The sequence below is a fragment of the Theobroma cacao genome, chromosome 5 (genome assembly GCF_053813885.1).
Source record: "Theobroma cacao isolate CCN51 chromosome 5, ASM5381388v1, whole genome shotgun sequence".
Lineage (NCBI taxonomy): Eukaryota > Viridiplantae > Streptophyta > Magnoliopsida > Malvales > Malvaceae > Theobroma > Theobroma cacao.
In genome coordinates, this window is record NC_142643.1 from 46568375 (window position 1) to 46586229 (window position 17855).

General features: G+C 34.8%; 3 protein-coding genes across 8 annotated transcripts; 2 read left to right on the plus strand and 1 right to left on the minus strand.

Moving 5' to 3' along the window:
* Positions 1–814: 814 nt before the first annotated feature.
* On the minus strand, positions 815–9653 carry ALY2 (ALWAYS EARLY 2). 5 transcript variants are annotated; one of them, XM_018121160.2, is made up of 21 exons: positions 9494–9652; positions 8669–8785; positions 8381–8476; positions 8136–8198; positions 7633–7710; positions 7138–7312; positions 6002–6261; positions 5521–5896; positions 5226–5306; positions 4757–5040; positions 4616–4672; positions 4316–4352; positions 4035–4207; positions 3767–3945; positions 3407–3689; positions 3117–3323; positions 2537–2698; positions 2037–2144; positions 1692–1907; positions 1311–1601; positions 815–1165 (listed from the first exon to the last, which is right to left on the minus strand). In XM_018121160.2, the coding sequence occupies exons 2-21, from the start codon at positions 8771–8773 to the stop codon at positions 1001–1003; spliced, it is 3396 nt and encodes a 1131-aa protein (XP_017976649.2). In that variant the 5' UTR covers positions 8774–8785; positions 9494–9652; the 3' UTR covers positions 815–1000. The 5 variants fall into 5 exon arrangements, with proteins under 5 accessions (XP_017976649.2, XP_088662875.1, XP_088662874.1 ...); XM_088806749.1 differs by having other exon boundaries at positions 4616–4678; XM_088806748.1 differs by having other exon boundaries at positions 4035–4352; positions 4616–4678; positions 8381–8473; positions 9494–9653.
* Positions 9654–11365: 1712 nt separating this feature from the next.
* CYCH;1 (cyclin H;1) lies at positions 11366–15451 on the plus strand. Of its 2 annotated transcripts, none has more exons than XM_007030893.3 (13): positions 11366–11580; positions 11853–11903; positions 12128–12200; positions 12296–12414; positions 12531–12604; positions 12972–13092; positions 13176–13244; positions 13584–13625; positions 13903–13980; positions 14396–14454; positions 14547–14631; positions 14763–14851; positions 14932–15451. In XM_007030893.3, exons 1-13 carry the CDS (start codon positions 11521–11523, stop codon positions 15008–15010), a joined length of 999 nt encoding a protein of 332 aa, XP_007030955.3. In that variant the 5' UTR covers positions 11366–11520; the 3' UTR covers positions 15011–15451. The 2 variants fall into 2 exon arrangements, with proteins under 2 accessions (XP_007030955.3, XP_007030954.3); XM_007030892.3 differs by having other exon boundaries at positions 14935–15451.
* A 224-nt stretch (positions 15452–15675) lies between these two features.
* Positions 15676–17214, plus strand: LOC18600448 (uncharacterized). The gene is made up of 3 exons (XM_007030894.3): positions 15676–15802; positions 15983–16043; positions 16983–17214. Exons 1-3 carry the CDS (start codon positions 15740–15742, stop codon positions 17198–17200), a joined length of 342 nt encoding a protein of 113 aa, XP_007030956.1. The 5' UTR covers positions 15676–15739; the 3' UTR covers positions 17201–17214.
* The last annotated feature ends 641 nt before the right edge of the window (positions 17215–17855 follow it).

Below are 17855 nucleotides of genomic sequence, written 5' to 3' on the forward strand. Positions count from 1 at the left end.
GGAGCATTTGGCCTTTTGCCTTGAGTTGCTGGTAATTTTCATATGTCTTGTAAGGCCAATTCATGTTATCAGGGTATGTTTTATGCCATAACATGTCCTGCAAGTTTCCTTTTGGGAATAATCTGATATGGGAGGGTCAATTAATAGTTTTTAACCTAATAATTAATCGAAATCGATCGAACTCGGTTAATTTCGTCCAAAATTGATTGAATTGCGTTAATTTGGTTTCATAAAATCAATTGAATTTGGTTAATTTAGTTTCCTTTTAATTGATGATTGAATTTGATTAATTCGGTTTTGTTTGTTTGGTTTAGTTTTAATTAGTTAATCGTTCGTTTTAATCCAGTTATTTTAATCAGGTTTTTTTGTCGAAAAATAGATCATTAATAATATATTTATTAATATATAAATATTAATCTTATTAATAAAATGATAAAAATGGTGGGTTTTAGCTATTTTCGTTTTAAGATATAATTTGACCAATTTGATTATTTCTACAAGAACTCGATTAATTTGATTTTTAAAATTTTAAAATTGAATCAATCTACTTTTTTTTTTTAAAGATATCAACTTGATGCCTTCAATATGTGAAATACCTATAGGATTTAATGGAAAATTAATACCCGAGGTTTGTATGTTACATAACATGTGAACTGGTGAGCCTCATTCAAGGTTTTGGTACATCAATGGATGATGGAACTCATGAAAACACAATTTTTTTTATTATTAAAATTTTCAATTTATGGATTTTCTGGAGGTTCAGTTCATATTAAGGAGAGGACCCTGTTTCAGATTGGATTTGAACAAGCCCAAATTCATAGAATCATGGTCCAATTAGGATCATTGAGATTTTGTATAATTGTTGATCCATGTTAAAACAAAAACTGAAAACTGGGAGGGTAGAAAGAACTCTGAAAGAATTATACCAGGAACCTGGATTCCAACATCATATGTACATGGTTTGGTAGGAAAGGAGATAGAGAAGATAAAGCAATCAGATTCAAGTGGGTATCAAAGCTAATATTTGAGTCTTAATCCTCCCCATGCACATTTGTATTTCTCGGTAAATTGGCAGGTTCTGGGGAAAACATGGATGCAAGCTTGTAACAGCTGAATCGATTATTTGAGCCACGTCTGCTGGCGGATATTGTCGCTCTGTACATGTCTGCGAATGTTTAGAAGAAAACAGTAATCAGCACAAGACATAGCAATGGAGAAACAGGGATGAAGCCAGTTGTCTGGTCCTCAGGGTGGAGAGAGTTTGCTGTTCAAAAAGTAGCATTCACATCAGAAAAGAATTTGCAAATTACCTGTATCATGAGCAAAGTAGCAACACATGATGCGATCAGCTCTGAAGGACCTTGTTCCTCGTTTTTGTCAGAAGCCTCCTGCGACTTGGGATTAGTTGCCCAACCGGCAGCCACCGGTTTTGATGTACAGGAAACCAAGTGATTGCGATAATCCATACTGCCATTCTCCTGCTCTCGTGACTTGATCACCGGCATCCTAATGTCATATGTGAATTGCCGTTTATCTAAAGAGTCCAAAGCTTCTCCAATCCTCATAAATGCATCTTCGCCTTCCTTCATTGATGACATGGCCTGAATGCATAGTGCATAACAAATGTAATTAAACCCTAAGCTTGGACGTTTAGGTAAACAAAAAAAAGGGCATGGAAAAGATACTTTTACCTTCATAGCAGCATCCACCATAGCATGCGCCTTTAGTCTTGAGCCTTGAACAATTTCACCCACACCAGATCCTGATTCTGGTGAGACAAGAGAACTGTCAACATAACTTTTCAAGCCACCAAAGAAGTTGGAATTGGTTGGGGGTTTCTGCCAAGGTGACAGGGGGTTTGCTGGGTAAGCATTTCGTTGTCTCAAGTTAACTAAAGCAGAAGAAGCCTGCACAGAAAATGATCAATACGAAGTTGTCAACGAAGAGAATTGAAATCAAATTAAAGAGCAAACCACTTCTATAATTCAAGGAAACCAGAATGCCTGGCCACTGGCTTCCTTTAGCTGTACAAGTACCGTGGCAATATGCTTCTTGAAAGGTTCAGAATCTTTTAAACAACTTTCTCCATTTTGATTTTCTGATATGTCATTGTTCGTGTTTCTGAGCTCCATCAATAAAGCTTCCTGCAATATTAAATATATGCAAAAGATCAGCTCCAACTAATGCAATTCTACTAACATCTTACAAGCCAATTAACACAGACATAAAGCAAAAAGCCAACTCTAAAAATATAAGAATATAATGAAGGGTTTTCAGCATTTTCATTATATTATGTCAAATCACCAAATAGGCTAATAAGGTAAAGATGATAATTTTTGACGCAATAATATGAAACAGATCATTTTTTGGAGATGAAGGTATCCACCAAATGCAGAGCAGCTATCTTTATGAGCATGCTAAAAAGCATGACACAATTTAACATGAAAAGTATCCAGGTGTAGTTTCAATGAAACCATAACATTACGATGAACTCAAAAGGATATAAACACCTAAGTTTACCAAATAGTGTAATAACCTTTTTGTCAAGAGCACCGTTCAATTCAGACATAGCTCGTGTATCAGTTTCCCTCCCTTTGATATGTGCCATGGTAAGTGGTTGACCATAGGCTGCTTGATGTGCACTAACAACATAAGGAACAGCTGCCTCAGCATGCAAAATGTTACGGTTGGCATCCACCTGGCCAAGACCCAAGTATATCGTATTGGTTAATGGTTAATATTTAACATTATTGCTAGAGAAATTCTAATTCTAGAACCAAATATGAACTCCAAAGTATTTGATCAAAAGAGAGAATTTGGGCAGAGGGGGTGGAAAGGAAGCAAAAGAAGAAGAAAACTGCTCTCAATGTGATGTGTTAACCCCAAATACACCAATATTTTACAAGTGTCAATTAAAAAAAACCAAAAAATGGTTAAGAGGATACATTTAAACCATAGAAAAAGCAGTGTAACTGAATATAGCATTCTCAGCCCATTTAAGTTGAACTTTCAAATTATGACACAAAGAGATTTAAAAAGACATGTTAAAGATCAAACAAACAGAAATCTGGAATTAACAAAAGTAAATAGTATTTGCAATTCCTATGCATCCTAACCTTTATCTGATTTGCCGACATGTTCACAGGGCTGGTTCCATTCTCCAGATGCCCACTTGAAGTGAATACCGTGGACCCACCAAAATCTGAATGGCTATTCACTTGAGACGGTTTAGGTGTCACAGAGAATTTATCAAAAGCAAGGTTCTGTCTCCTAAGTGCTTCCGGCATATTTTCCAACGGATTTAATGGCATGCAATCAATATCCTGAAATAATATGTCTGTGTGATTTCCAGAATGAACATAAGATGAATGCACTGGAATGCCAATATACTAAAAAGTACAATTACCATGACAAATTCAACCCCTAGTTCAGGACTATCAAACTGAACCCTGCACCTATCATGGTCCACAGTAAGTACTTTTCCATCATGAGCTTCCCTCGTTTTGGGATGAATGGCAATTACTTGTTGTCCAACTGATAAAGGATATGCCAGATCCGTTGGAAGTCCTTCCCTAGCACCAACGCGAAGCTGAGAATAATGTTGTCTCACAGACTCCCGATAATGTTTAAGTTTTTCCCTTTCTTCATGTAAAAAGCGTTCAGAAAACCTCCGAGGTTTGCCAAGGGAACTGTTTTAAAAAGCAATTGCATTGTAAAATCTCTGTTTTCCTTATATTCTCATTAGTAGGGATACTGACAAGCTTACCTTCTTATGACACCCCACTCAACACGAGTAAGCCTTGGAACATGACCCAGTCCGACATGATTTAGGTACTCAACAAACTCCCTTTTAGCAAACCAAGCATAATCAATAGCACTGTAAAACCATTCAAAACTGCACCATCTTCGTGCCAGATTAGATGATAGGCAGGAAGAGAGCTGTTCCTGAAATTCAATAATGTCCATAAATTATGCTCAAAATTTTGAAAACTCTTTTAAAGTAGGGAAATGAATGGAGAAGGATTAGATTTTACCTTTAGTCTGTCTTGTGTGACAGACTGCTTGATTGGTTGATTTTTCAATGTGCACTTGGAAGAACTTCTATCTGTTGAAAGGAAGGCTCTCCTCAGGTTCATTTTACGTCTACTTTGATGCTTAGGTGGTACGCTAACAGGGTTTGGTGCAGGAACTTGTGAAGTCAACACCACTGAATCAATTCCAGCCATTTTTGGATCATCATTAGTAGAGGAATCCTCTGACACTCTGAATGACTTCCATTGTCTTGATTGAACAGAAGATTGAGCACCACATTTACCTTTAGTGAGATATTTATTGTCTTCTTCACCCATGTCCTACAAGACATAAGAACATGCACACACACGAGAGCAGGAAAAGAAAAAGGGGGGAGATTAGTCAGCTAGCTGAAAGCAAAAGACAAATATGGCAGCAGCATGGTTCTAAAATAAATAAATTTCAACAGAACAGTGGGTATAAATTCGTATTTAGCACCTAACATCAACCCAGGAGATAATATATACAACTAAAATAACATGGAAGTGATTTGCTACCTTACACAAATTAAAAAAGTAAATCAAAGGTTAAAAGGTTCACCTACCTCATTATCAAAAGATTGTCGGAGATGAGAATCCATTGAAGCTTCTGCATTAGAAATCTGCAGCTTGAATAAAAGATTTTGTCATTAAATCGAGATTAGAAGTGAAGTAGTTACTACAAACAAAGAATATTCAATGATTACCTTTGAACTGAAGGATTTGCGTTTTCTTTTCCAAGAGTTATTGGTAGGTTCTGGCTTTTGTTTTGCCTCAGAAACAACATTATCATCCATAGCTGAATTCCTTCCAACTTTTAGTTTCCTAGTGGTAGCTTCCTCTGCACCAGTGATTGAGTCGAGCACCTTTTCGTTTGGCCGTAGGTGCTTAATATTATCTCTGTGATGACTTGTAGATGCAGCTTCAGGGGCACTAGACTTGTCAACAGATTCAAGTGTAATTCTATTCTCTTTCAATTTGACAGATGATTCTAGGCCAAACATGGAAAAAAAAAACAGAAGGAATAAGAAAAATGTATTCCTTCCAGCATGAATGAAGAAAATGGACTGAAAGAAACATATAATGAGTAAGTATAGCAAGACCAGTGACAGGAAGCCTGATATCATATGGTAGAATCATGCAGAAAAAGCTGAACTAGAAGCAATCAACACCTACCAGATTCCATTATTGATGTTGGCAACATTGACGTTGACAAATTGGCTAATGTCAGCAGAGCATCAATGGAAGAGCTTTCATCTACATATCGAAAAAAGAATAAAAAAACGATGTTGAGCTTGTATGCGCTATCAAATCTAAAAAACAGTTGCAAGAAGACCATTATCCTTTTAACAAATAATGCAGCATCAATTCTTTTCGTATTTTCCTGTTCTTTTTCCTTTTTCTTGCTACTTTGCGTTCATTGTTTAGGTAGAATTATCACATTACTCAATGCTAGATCTTAAGTTCAGACCTCCGAAGACAAGCTTCTTGTTACTTCTCTTCCTCTGACTCCATGGTGAAAGTTGTTCACTTTTTGCACTGGTAATCTCCATATCAACTTTCCCTTTGAGAGTACTACCTCTAATTCTTTCTTCAGTGCCACTACACGCTTCTCCACCATCATCAGAGAGATTGTTCTTGGTTTCTTCAACTTTCATTTTCTTCCTGTAAAATTTCTTTCCCTTTCGATGACCTTCAATGGTACCAACAACTTCCATATCCATCAAGGGGTCTGCATCTCTGGCATGAGTTCCAATTACAGGTTCCGTGCCCCTAGGCCTGCCTTCCATCCAGCATTCGTAGGAAGAATCATCAAGCTTGGCCTTAGTGGTCTCCGGTTGTGGTGACTAATTGCATGTCATTAAAAAAATTAAGCATAAAATTATTACACAGATAATGGGGGCACGACAACCAAAAATAAAAATCGTATACTTAAATCAGAGGTCATATACCGTCCTATCATAGCTCTGAACGGGTGAGGATCTTCTGCATTCAGCTCTTTTGTAAGGTGTCTGAGAAACCTGAGGGGAGCCTCCCCTTTGCAATGCCCCAGTCAACGTCAATGCGGCAACATGTTCAGCATCATTATCATCAGCGTCTGACTTCTTAACTCTTTTGTTTGGTGGAATGTAACTTTCAGTGTCATTTCTCCTATATGAATATGAAACAGGAACCCGAGGAGTTCTTTTCCTTACTGCATGAGGATGAATACCTGGAAGGAATTTAAAACCAGATAAGGACCTCAACCACATTGACAGAGATGATATTACAAACTTTCTGACTGAATTGACAGTTGCTATGCTTTGGAAACAAAATTGTAAATTGGCATTCTTCCCCAATACAGCAACATTAAGAAAAAAAACCATGATTGCATAATCACAAGCAAATATTATAACAAATTCCAATTAGCAGTTCTCATGGACTCTGAACAACTTTCCTAGGTAGTGAACAAACTGTCTCCACTGTTCTTTGAACTAAAGATGCTAAATGCAAACACTTGGCTTCCATAGACAACAAAAATGGTTTATTAAAGAAAACATTAATGAAAACCATAATGAGTCTTAAAATATAAAAAAGAGGTAAGGAAGCTCCAATAGTAGATTGTCAGTTCATAACCCACATGACAGATCCTCCTACAAATAATTTTCAGATCATCAAAGCATCGGCTTCACACCCTCCACTTATTCTAATTGACCAACAAGAATAGCTTTTGTTTCCTCTTCTCTTGTCATTCTTGTAGTTTGAACAACCATTAGTGGCGCTTATTATTTACATTCCCTTCCGATTGATAACATTTCTTCCTGATTTATAACACTTCTCGTCTCTGTGACAGACAAAAAATAACTTCATCAACAATTCCTTTGCTTTTCTTCCCCATAAATTGGACAATTTTTACTACTTTAACTCTTTCCCTTTTCAGTCTCTTAGCTGCATTTATTGCCAAATAAGAAATATACATTTATTGCCAAATAAGAAATATAACTAAGGGAGGGAAAAGAAAAAGACACTTGTGATAACCAAAGAAAGTAACCAAATTGAAGAAATACTATAGATGCAATTGGGTGCTAACAAGAACGATGTATTTTACCATTAAGGCCTGCCCTCTTCAACAAAGATAGGCATCCCTGACTAGATGCAATTGATTGAGGCTGTACAACACCTTCTTTTGAGGTACCAAGATGAACCTTTGCCCGCTTGCGCTTTTGAGCTTTCTGGGGTATTTCAGAAGGCTCATTACTCTCTCTTTCACAATCGCTCCCTCTCTATTTGTTGACATGGTAAAAAATTTTCAACCCTTGGTCAGTAGATAGAGGAAGAACGTTAAGAGCGCAGTTTATTTTGAGAGCCTAAAAGGGAAAAGATATAATTGGCTCAAATATAGTGCAATGAAGAGATAATTCACTTCATAAAGGCGAGAATATACCAAACAGCTTTACTTGATGTGAATGCCAATGGCAGAGTTAAGTTTGTTGTACAGCTTTAGAAATTATAGTAATTAACAGCAAAGGATAAGGGGGACAAGATTACAGTAATCATAAGACCGCAAATATTAGAGACATAATTATTTCATATCCAATCTCACCAGGACACTATAATGATCGGTCATCATTGCTATAAGGCCAATCACAGAAGCTGTTCCATCTGGCAGGGATAAATATGCCTGAAAATAAAAAACATATGAAAGTAACAATATTTATAAGCAAATAGAGTCAAACTAAAGCAACTCTCAGGCTTCATCCAACACATGAAGGCCCAAAAATGCAACTATATACACAACCCTTGAGCAATTGATCTGCATAAACTCTTAAAGACTATTGCAATGAGGACAAACTGCTTATCTGCATTAAACTATAGCAGTGCATGGATTTCTAGGCACAACCCTTGTCCAATTAGAACTAGATAGATCTCAAGAAGCAGCATTAAAGTTTAAATGGAAAGTTAACTAAGATAGAAGTTTCATTGGTTTTTTTTTTCTTTTTATAGATAACCTAACACATGCACTTCCTTTAAGGATCCAGGATTAAGAAAATCAAGACAAGTTGGTAACTGATTAGTGCTTAAAGCTACATTTGGGGCTAAACATACCCGGTTCATAAGGTAAAGGGCCTCCACCATTTCAGTGGATCTATTATGCACAGCAGCAGCCACCTAAACATAGGAATCACAAAGTTAAAATAGAACATGTTAATTATATTTATACAAAATAAAAATCCTGGGTGGAACATCATACAATGTAAAAGAATACACAACATTACAGGGAAAAGGAAAACATAATGTTTTCTTATGATATTTCTCAATGTGAGATCAACGGTAGCAGATAATTACTGTACCTTCTTCCAATCTTTCCCATACTCTCGATAAGCTTTATAAAAACGCTCAATTTCTTCCTTGCTCCATTGAGATCCTAACTTGTCAGCTAATTTCTTCTTCATAGCGTAGATACAGCAGTCCATGCATCAAAACGGCACACAATCAGCATCTTATGCAATCCACATGAACAAAGCAAAAAAAACCAGATGCTATGCCGAGCGAAATCAAGTAGTTACCAAACAGCCAAAGGCGAGAGAAAAATTTTATCTTAGGCAAATTAACCAATGGGAAATGACTCAAACACTCACCTTTGGCTTATTTTTGCTTGAATTACCGGCATCTTTATCAGGAGAGACTTCATATACACTCGAATATCGTTTGTTCACACTTTTAGATTTTCTTGTTGGCGCCATCAATAACTTTCTCTATCAAGAAACATAAACCCGAAAAATAGCAGTACATCAGATCCGTTGCTCGGATAAAATAGCCATATAAGATATTCAACATGATTCTTAGCCTATCTATATGAAAAAAAAGCTGACAGATTTGACACAAATCATAGACTCAAATAGAAAATCAGAATGCAGAATCCAATACAGATTTGAAAGTATAATTTGTTTAGTTAATAATTATAAACAACTTAAAAAGGGGAAACAAAAACCGGCAGTGAAAATTTAAAAGTCGATGTTAGCAATGAACTAAAAAAAAAGTTTAAAATTGTTTATACAAAAATTAAAAAAAGACCACTGGTAAACCTCAAATTCACCATTAAAATAAGCTTCAAGATAGAAAATGACTCCAAAAGAAGCCATTCAAAAACTGCTCTAAAACCACCCCAGAAAATTAAAAACAGAATTTCCCAAAACCAAAAAATGCAGAATTTCAAAACCCAATATTGAAATTCAGTAGAAAAGAAGAAGGAGAAGTAGAAAGAAGAAAAAAAAAAGCAAAGAAGCCAATTTGGTTTAACCCACAAAGTCATTTGAAAAACTGCTTCAAACCCAGCAAAGAAAATCCAAAGATACTTCCAAGAAAGCAATAAAGATTCAAAATTTTTAACCAAAATTTGAATTCACAAACAAATCCCAACTTTTTAAACCCTAATTCACAGATCGGAGACTATCCCCACTCACCAAATTTCCAGCCTTGTTCGATCCGAGACTAAACCATGAAGACAAACAAAGAGTTTTAGAGAGAGACAAAGAAGGTTTACCCCCAAAAATAAGAAAAGAGAGAAAGACTTTCAAAAAAGAACAAATTTTCAGAGGAGAGGAGAACTTTTGATAGAGAGAGAGGGTGTGGCGTTGCCGCGAAACTTGAATATAAAGGTCGTTCGGCCAATCAGATTATTTTGTTTTTTTGTTTCTTTTATTTTTTGGATTTTTCTCTTTAAATCTTTTTGTTTTGGTGGGGATTATTTGAAAGGGGTTTGGATTGGAAAAGGGGTGTTAATCACCGTACACGTGGCAAACAGAAGGATTCGGGATGGTCTGATTTTGATGTCACAGGTTTGGCAATTATGGGGATGGTAATAGCAGATTAAGTTTGAAAATTTTGAGACTAATTTTCAAATTAGTCCCTACTCTTATGGCTAATTCTGTTTACCTCCCTTCAATTTTTTTTCTAATTAAGAAGAAAATCATGATTTGATTAAAATGAATAAACAAATTAATTGCTCAATTTTTTTTAACCCGAAACATTTCATGAAAGAAAATAGCTAAAAGTGAGAAATATTCAAGGAAAAAATAAAATAAAAATATAATTAATATTATGTACTACCTAGCACTTGTTAATTCAGAATTTAGAGACTAAACCCGTTTTGAAAGAATGTATATTAATCTAAGTGAAGTTGTCTAAATTAAGCTTGCTAATAATTTCCTAATTAAAATCTTACCAAATCAAAAGCTCGTTAAATTTTAAAATACTCTTCTTGATGTTATATTTATGTAAAATTAGCTCGTTATTACAATGTTAGTAGAAAGGCTATTTTTTTTTTTGTTAATTAAGAAGAAAATCAAGATTTCAATAATACGTATAAACAAAATAATCGTACAATTCTTTTGAATTCAAAATATTTCGAAAAAAATAAAATAGCTAAGAGGGGGAAATACTCAATAAAAGGAAAGATAAAATTTAACATAAATTATTTACTATCTAGTACTCAAAAATTTCGAGATTAAACCTAGTTTCAGAAGAATGTATTATTAAAATTTTTAATTGAAAAAATCACAATGAAGGCTTGAATTTTCATCTGAAAAGAAAGAAATAGACAAGAAAATCCAATCCAAAGTATTCATAAGGATTGAATAATTAACCGATTCACACTTTTGATGTTAAATGAACCAAAACCTTAATTTGATGTTAAACACTTTTTTTTTTTTTGTTATTGCAAAAACCCAAGCAACAAGTCATATAACCAACAACAAAAACATTGATCAAGCAAGCGTGATTCTTATTCCATCTTATTTTAACATAATTAAAATATTTGATGTATCAAAGGTAACAACACTGTCAAAAAATTAGATTCAACATGTGAGTAGAAAATAATGAAACACTCCTCCGATGAAGATAAAATTAATCTCTTATATCATCGTCGATTTATGATTTTTGTAAACAAAATTTAAATTTCTATATGAATAGTTTTTGAATTTGATTTTTTTCTATCATTGGATGAGATGGTTATCTTAATTTTTACACCTTGACTTTTATATACAAATATCATGAAAAATAGTTTGCTTCATGTTCTACAACTAGACCGATTACATAACTAGGTCATGACACAATTTGATCATGCTAATTGTTACTATGAACATAGCATTTCGGACTTGAGCTTCATTATTTGAATTAAAAAGCAATGGGCTTGCCAATTTGCTGTAACCCAAAACAGTCCAGCAACAAGAATTGGACTTGACTGTCCAATGGATTCGATGGCACCCGAATTGGGTCTACAGTGCATGAGACCCATTTCCATTTTCATTTCTTTTCACAATTTCATTTGCTTTTGTTTCGTTTTTTTTTTTTTTTATCGTACGGAAAAAGAAATCGTGAAAAACTCCGAGGAATGGATGTATAAGTGAGTATTTTGAGCTTGAAAAATTCGCTGTAGAATCTGTAAAAATTCGAAGTGCTGAGTCAGGGCTGCCGAGTTGCTGAGTCTTTCATGGCCGATTTTCAGACATCGACTCACAGAGCCAAGTGGATCTTCACTCCTCAAGGACTGGTAAATAATATGGAAAAAAAATAAGATAAAGATTTCATCATTTCTGGAAATATGTATATATAAATTTCATCGATTACAAGTTGCTGATGCTAATATCATTGCTTGATTTTCTACTTGATTGCTGTGTTAATGTAAAAGAAGACAAAGTGAGAAAATATTTTTTTTTTGAATTTTGTTGCTTTCTCAAGTTTAATAGAGAACTTTATCAAGTTCAAATTAAATTATTTTTTGTGTTTTTTTTTGGTAAAAGTATTCCTTTTGTGCTGATATAGGTTGAGAAATACAGGGCTGCAAATCAAAGAGCAATACAAACACTGGAGAAGGTATGGGGAACTCTCTCTTTTGTGTGTTCGCGTGTCTTTAGTGTGTTACGGTTATTGTTATAGTAGAGTAGATGGAAATTGATGTTGAACTCCATTCTTTGCTTTCCAACATCAGCATTTAAATGTTGTCAGTTGTGAATGTGTTCTATAGGAAGCATTCCCTTTTTGAAAATTTTCTGTGCATTGTTCGTTTTATTAAAGCTGACTTGATGATTTCTTTAAAGTATGGAACAACACAAATGGAAGTAGATGCTGATGGCTCACTGTCATACCCTGAACCTATTGCAAGAGATAATGGTAAATGCCTTTTCCTTTCTTCTTCTAGTTATTATGAGGTGCTTAGTTTGATTAACACAAAGCACACCATGTGATATTTTGATTGTTTGTGTCAGCTGACAAGCATTCTCGTGCAAAACCTCTTAGCATTGAAGAAGAACAATTCATGCGGGTGTTTTATGAGAACAAACTTCGAGAAGTTTGTAGTGCGTTCTACTTTCCTAATAAAATTCAGGTACTTGTTAGTTGTTACTGTTTTTAAAAGAACAGTTCTATTCAGGAACAAAAATGAGGTGATAAAGTGACTGCTTTTTAATCGATTTGCTTCTGTCTCTGTTTCATGTTTTGCAGGCAACAGCTCTAATTTATTTCAAAAGGTTTTACCTGCAATGGTCAGTCATGGAACATCATCCGAAGCATATAATGTATGACTCTTCTATATCTCTTTCAGATATATGCTCTAATGCTTGACAACTCATGCGATGTGCTGTGCGAGTCATTCTGAAAATGCACTTGCGAGTATGTTGGAAAATGCATCATGTGTTATTTTAATGTTTTATGAAATGGCAGGAAAGCAACATACTGTTGACATACCCACCCCTTATCCCCCTTCCCTTATTTTTGTTCTAGTGAAAGCTGTGTCCTTTGAATTTATCTTTCTTCACTAATTTTATCATTTGATATGTGATGCTGGATTATATCTTCTTTTGACTAATAATGACCCCTGAATACAAAATTTTCTTTAGAGAATGTTATGCTTGTTAAATTGAAAAGGTTTCTATATATCTGCAGGTTAACCTGTGTGTATGCAGCCTGTAAGATAGAAGAAAATCATGTATCAGCAGAGGAGCTTGGTAAGGGGATTTCACAGGATCATCAAATGATTCTCAATTACGAGATGATTGTTTATCAGGCATGGCTACTGTTCTTTTTTATCATTATTTTTATCTTTTTTTTCTTCTCGTGTTTGTGTAAAACACATATTTTGATTTGCAGAGTCTGGAATTTGATCTCATTGTTTATGCACCCTATCGTTCAGTTGAAGGTTTTGTCAATGACATGGAGGTGGGTTCAGTTAGCCATTGTCCTCTTATTCTTTCCTCCATACTTTTGAAATACTTTTACAAGAAAATTTTAACTTGTTATTTGGGGAAATCATTTGTTTCCCCCTTATTTGTTTACTCATTTACTTATTTATTTCACTAATTAAAAGAAAATAAAAATCAGCTTCTGAAACTCTGTAATCTGTAGTTAATATAATCATGAATTGAGCATCTGGGTGAACTTGATGCAAAAGAAAGGAATTTTATTATATTTCTTTACTATTTTATTTGGCCCTGATTAAGTCCATTTGATACATTTCTGTTCCCCATATAATTAATGACACAAGTGTTGGTTCTCTAGGAATTCTGTGGAGCAAAGGATGAACAAAATCAAATTCTAAAGGTAATTTTTTGGTAATATCTTCTGTAATATTATGTTTGATAGCCTGCTGGTAGTTCTATTGCTACTCATATTTTCTGGAGAGATGTCAGTTTTAGGATTGACATGATTGTAAGTTTGGTTCACCCAACCCAAGCTCGAAAGTATAACTTTTAGTATTACTAATGCTGGGGCAATAACCTAATGCTAGCTATACCTAGCCTCCGAAGAAGATAAATGCATAACTTTATCATTCTAAATTGTATTCTAAGTATCTATTCAATATGTTTATATTGTATAGGATTTGCAAGAAACTGCAAGGATAGAAGTTGACAAAATTATGCTTACTGATGCTCCACATCTATTTCCTCCCGGCCAGGTATCTTTTGTAGTTCAAACTCCATTTCAAGTGTATCTTTTGCAATATCTATCTTAGCTGATAGTCTATAAAAAGAATATGTATGGAAAATGTCTTACTCTTGAAGCTTAAAATGGTTCTATGTTTGTAGATCTCTCTTTTTTTTTTATCAAGTTCACCATAACAAAAGTGATTCTTAGAATGGAATGGTAAATTTGTTAAATTTCCCCTGTAACAAAGCTCTCTCAGATTTTGATGTTTTATGATGAATGTAAGCTTGCTATATTTATGAAATCTTGCCTTTGTCATGTGCTAACTGCTGAGCATCTTCACATTTGCTCTCGGTCGCATCTGGATCAAGGGTCTGATGTTTGATCTGTTCATCTTCCAATAATATGATTTCCCATGGCTTAGCTCGTCTATTGCTATGTTACAGTTGGCACTGGCTGCTTTACGCAGTGCAAATGAGATGCATAAAGTTCTTGACTTTGAGAGGTATGAGCTGCTTCATAATTCATGAAACTCTCTTGGGATTACAATGAATTAATATTCTGCAAGTTTTATCAACTGGTGTCCTTTTTTGGCAGATACCTCAGAAGCATTCTCACACGCCAGAATTCTGAGCACACCATATCCCAGCTTATAGAATCCCTAAATGCTATAGATACTTGGGTACGGTTTTACCATGATTTTATTTTTGATATAAACATCTTATTTAAAATATAACCAATGCCATTCAGCAATAAATAAATACATGCAAGGTTTTTCTGATTTAGATTTATTTTTGCTGGCAACATCTATAGGTCAGGAAATACAAGTTCCCCACAGAAAAGGATATGAAGCATATCAACCGGAAACTAAAATCTTGTTGGGGGCACAGCTCGCAGGATGAGTATGGTCCATACAATTGTTTTGCTTTTTTGAGACCCTACTTTATATGTATATTCATACTGATCATCGATTTTCTAACAGCAGTAAGAAGCGGGATAAGAAAAGGCACAAATCCCATAAAAGTTCAAACGAAATTCCGAATGGACCATCCATTGGTTAACTGTTACATTTTGGTCTGCACATCGGAATCACCTCGTTCGATGGATACAGTAGTTTGGTTTAGCTCCTCTCAAGATTTTTCTAGAGTCCAAGCGATTACGGTTCCACATTCTCCTGAGAACCAGGGCTATCGCAGCATTTCGTTTTCGTCGATTCTTATGGCAGAGCCCCCTGTAGCAGGCGTCAGGACATGTTCTGTATGGTAACCAGACTTCTGGAGAAGAGCCTAAACCTCTTTTAATCTGAGGTTGCTGACCATTAGGCTTCTTGTTTCATGTGATGGAACTTAGAGTTTTCGATACTCAAATAGTGGATTCTGGCTTGAAGAGAAATTTTGGACAACATAGGACTTTGTTTATTTTTAATGTTGCACATTGCCACTTTATGATTGTTCATGTTTATAATATTGAAAAATGAAAAATTGTAATACAAGTTTTCTTTACCAAGAGGAATTAAAATATGCTTTTATTTATCATCCATTTATTTAAATTTGGAGAAATTATATAAAAAATTTAAGTTCGAGTCATTAAATTTTTCTTCGGTGATAAATGAGAAAACGACGTCATTTGAAGCAAAAGAAAAAGAATAAATAAACGGACGTTAACTTATTGATAATTTAATATACAGACCAAAACGACGTCGTTTCAACAACTTGCTTCCTTGCAAACATTTTTTCTTCAGTGTTCTTAAACCCAGAAACCTCTTTACTAAATCTACCACTGAAGCTTCAATGGCGTGCTTCGTTTCCTTTAGCATCTCAGTTCCTCTTTGTTCTCTTCAAATCCCACTCAAGGTAACTCCCTCTTCGAAACCCCAAGGGCCCAAATCCCTTTCTTTCCTCAAAATTCTCTCCCTCAAGAGAATTCTCTGTGCAAAGCAAAAATCTCAAAGTCCAGCTAAATCTTTTCTCTAATAAAACATGCTATTGCTTTGCTTGGTTAATTGTTTGATTTTTGTTTGAACTTTTATTCAGGATAGATATCCAAGGAAATCAGGTTTATGCAGACTTCCAGGCCTACCAACCACCAAAACAGGTTGTTTCCTTTTTTTTCCTCTACTTATCCTTCTCCTTTTCTTTTTTTAGGTCTTGCAGACTCCATTATTCAGGAACCTTGAAAGCATAGTTTTTGCTTATAAACTAGCAGCTAAACCACAAACATGTAAAATTAAGTGAATTTGGATATTGGGTTTAGGCTAGAATTAAGTCACTGTAGAAATGCAACTAATTGATGGACTTTGGTCTTTCTTTGAATGCCGATGAGTGAGAACTTCTTACTTCTTTTGAATTCATAAAAGTGGAAATCCTTGTTTGATGAAACTTAAATTTTTGTGTGTATTTTAGCTATTTCTTTGCCTTGTTTATGGAATTGAAGCTCGAGGACTTGAGCTCAACATATTTGGCTTGAATTTGTTTTCGTTCCAAATGCTAAGGTTCTTGTAGATTGGGGACTGAGTCAGACATTTTCAACCTGTGGTTAACTGTTAATGAGGTAGAAATTATTTTTTTCAAACTAGAATCAAAGGTCAAAATTTCATCGATTTACTCTCACTGTCTCATCATCATTAGCCCATATTTTAAAATGTACACTACATTTTAACAAAGCGTTCTTTTTGGAGTTTTGTTAAAAGCTGTGACTTTTCCAAGAGAATTTCAGAATATTGATTAAAGTGTAGTATCGGAAGGTGAAAATCGAACCGCCATTCCTTAAGATGAATGAGTAGGTGTACAAGTGAGTGAATGCCATTATAAGAAGTTATACTAGAAGATGTGTCACTAGCATTACCACTTTGACTTGCAAGAATAATTGTGTCATGAACAGAATAACACTAGGTAAAACCCAAAGATAAACATTGTGAATCAATTTCTGACTGTTGCTATGTTGACAATAACATATCAGTTACATGTTGGGTCTTTTAGTCATATCCTTGCTAGTTTGTGCTTTTTCGTTGATATTACGAATTTTTACTTGCAGCATCCTATTTTCCTCCCCCTTGGAGCTCAAACAAAGGCATATTTTCTGTCAGTGGTCAACATCATCCGACTATACTGTCAAAGCATTTTGATGAAATTGTTTCATGTAGTTTGTATGTAAGTTCTTGTACTCATATGGTAATAACTGGTTATTGGGTAGGACCAGATATTGATGATGGCTGGGGATTTGTAGAAGCTTCTATCGATCAGAGTAGTTGATTTTTTCCTCAAAATTACACAATTGATTTTTGCATGCTCCTCTTGCTAGTTGGAAAATGTCAAAAACATTAGGTATAGTACAGGGATTACCAATTTTTCCATATTGTTCTGAAGAAAACCTATATTCTAAAGAGAAATTTCTTCACCCTTTCTGGATGTTTCAGGACTACCCAGGAAAGACATTGCTAATTCAAATGTTTACGAAAGGCTTGATATATGCCCTTTTTTTTTTTTTTCCATATTGTTAGTTCAAATGTTACCAGTATTTCCATAATGTTCTTAAAGGAAACCTATTTTTCTATAGAGAAATATCTTCACCCTTTTCGGATGTTTCAGGAACTACCCTGGAAAGACATTGTTAGTTAAAATGTTTATGAAAGGCTGGATACATGCTTCTTCTTTTTTTTTTTCCATATTGTTATTTAAAATCTTACCAGTATTTCCATATTGTTCAAATGTTTGAATGCAAGAAAAATTTTTGGGGAAGGGATCAGTTCATGCATAGTTACCAAGCAATTCCTGTTTTTGGGCTGAGTCAAATGGAGCTTAGGTCGCTTAGCCCAGGTTACAATAAGATGAGATGCATGGCTTTGGGCCATATTTTCGTTCATCTGCAAACAGGATTCTGGGATTCTAAAAGAGAAGTGGGCTCAGA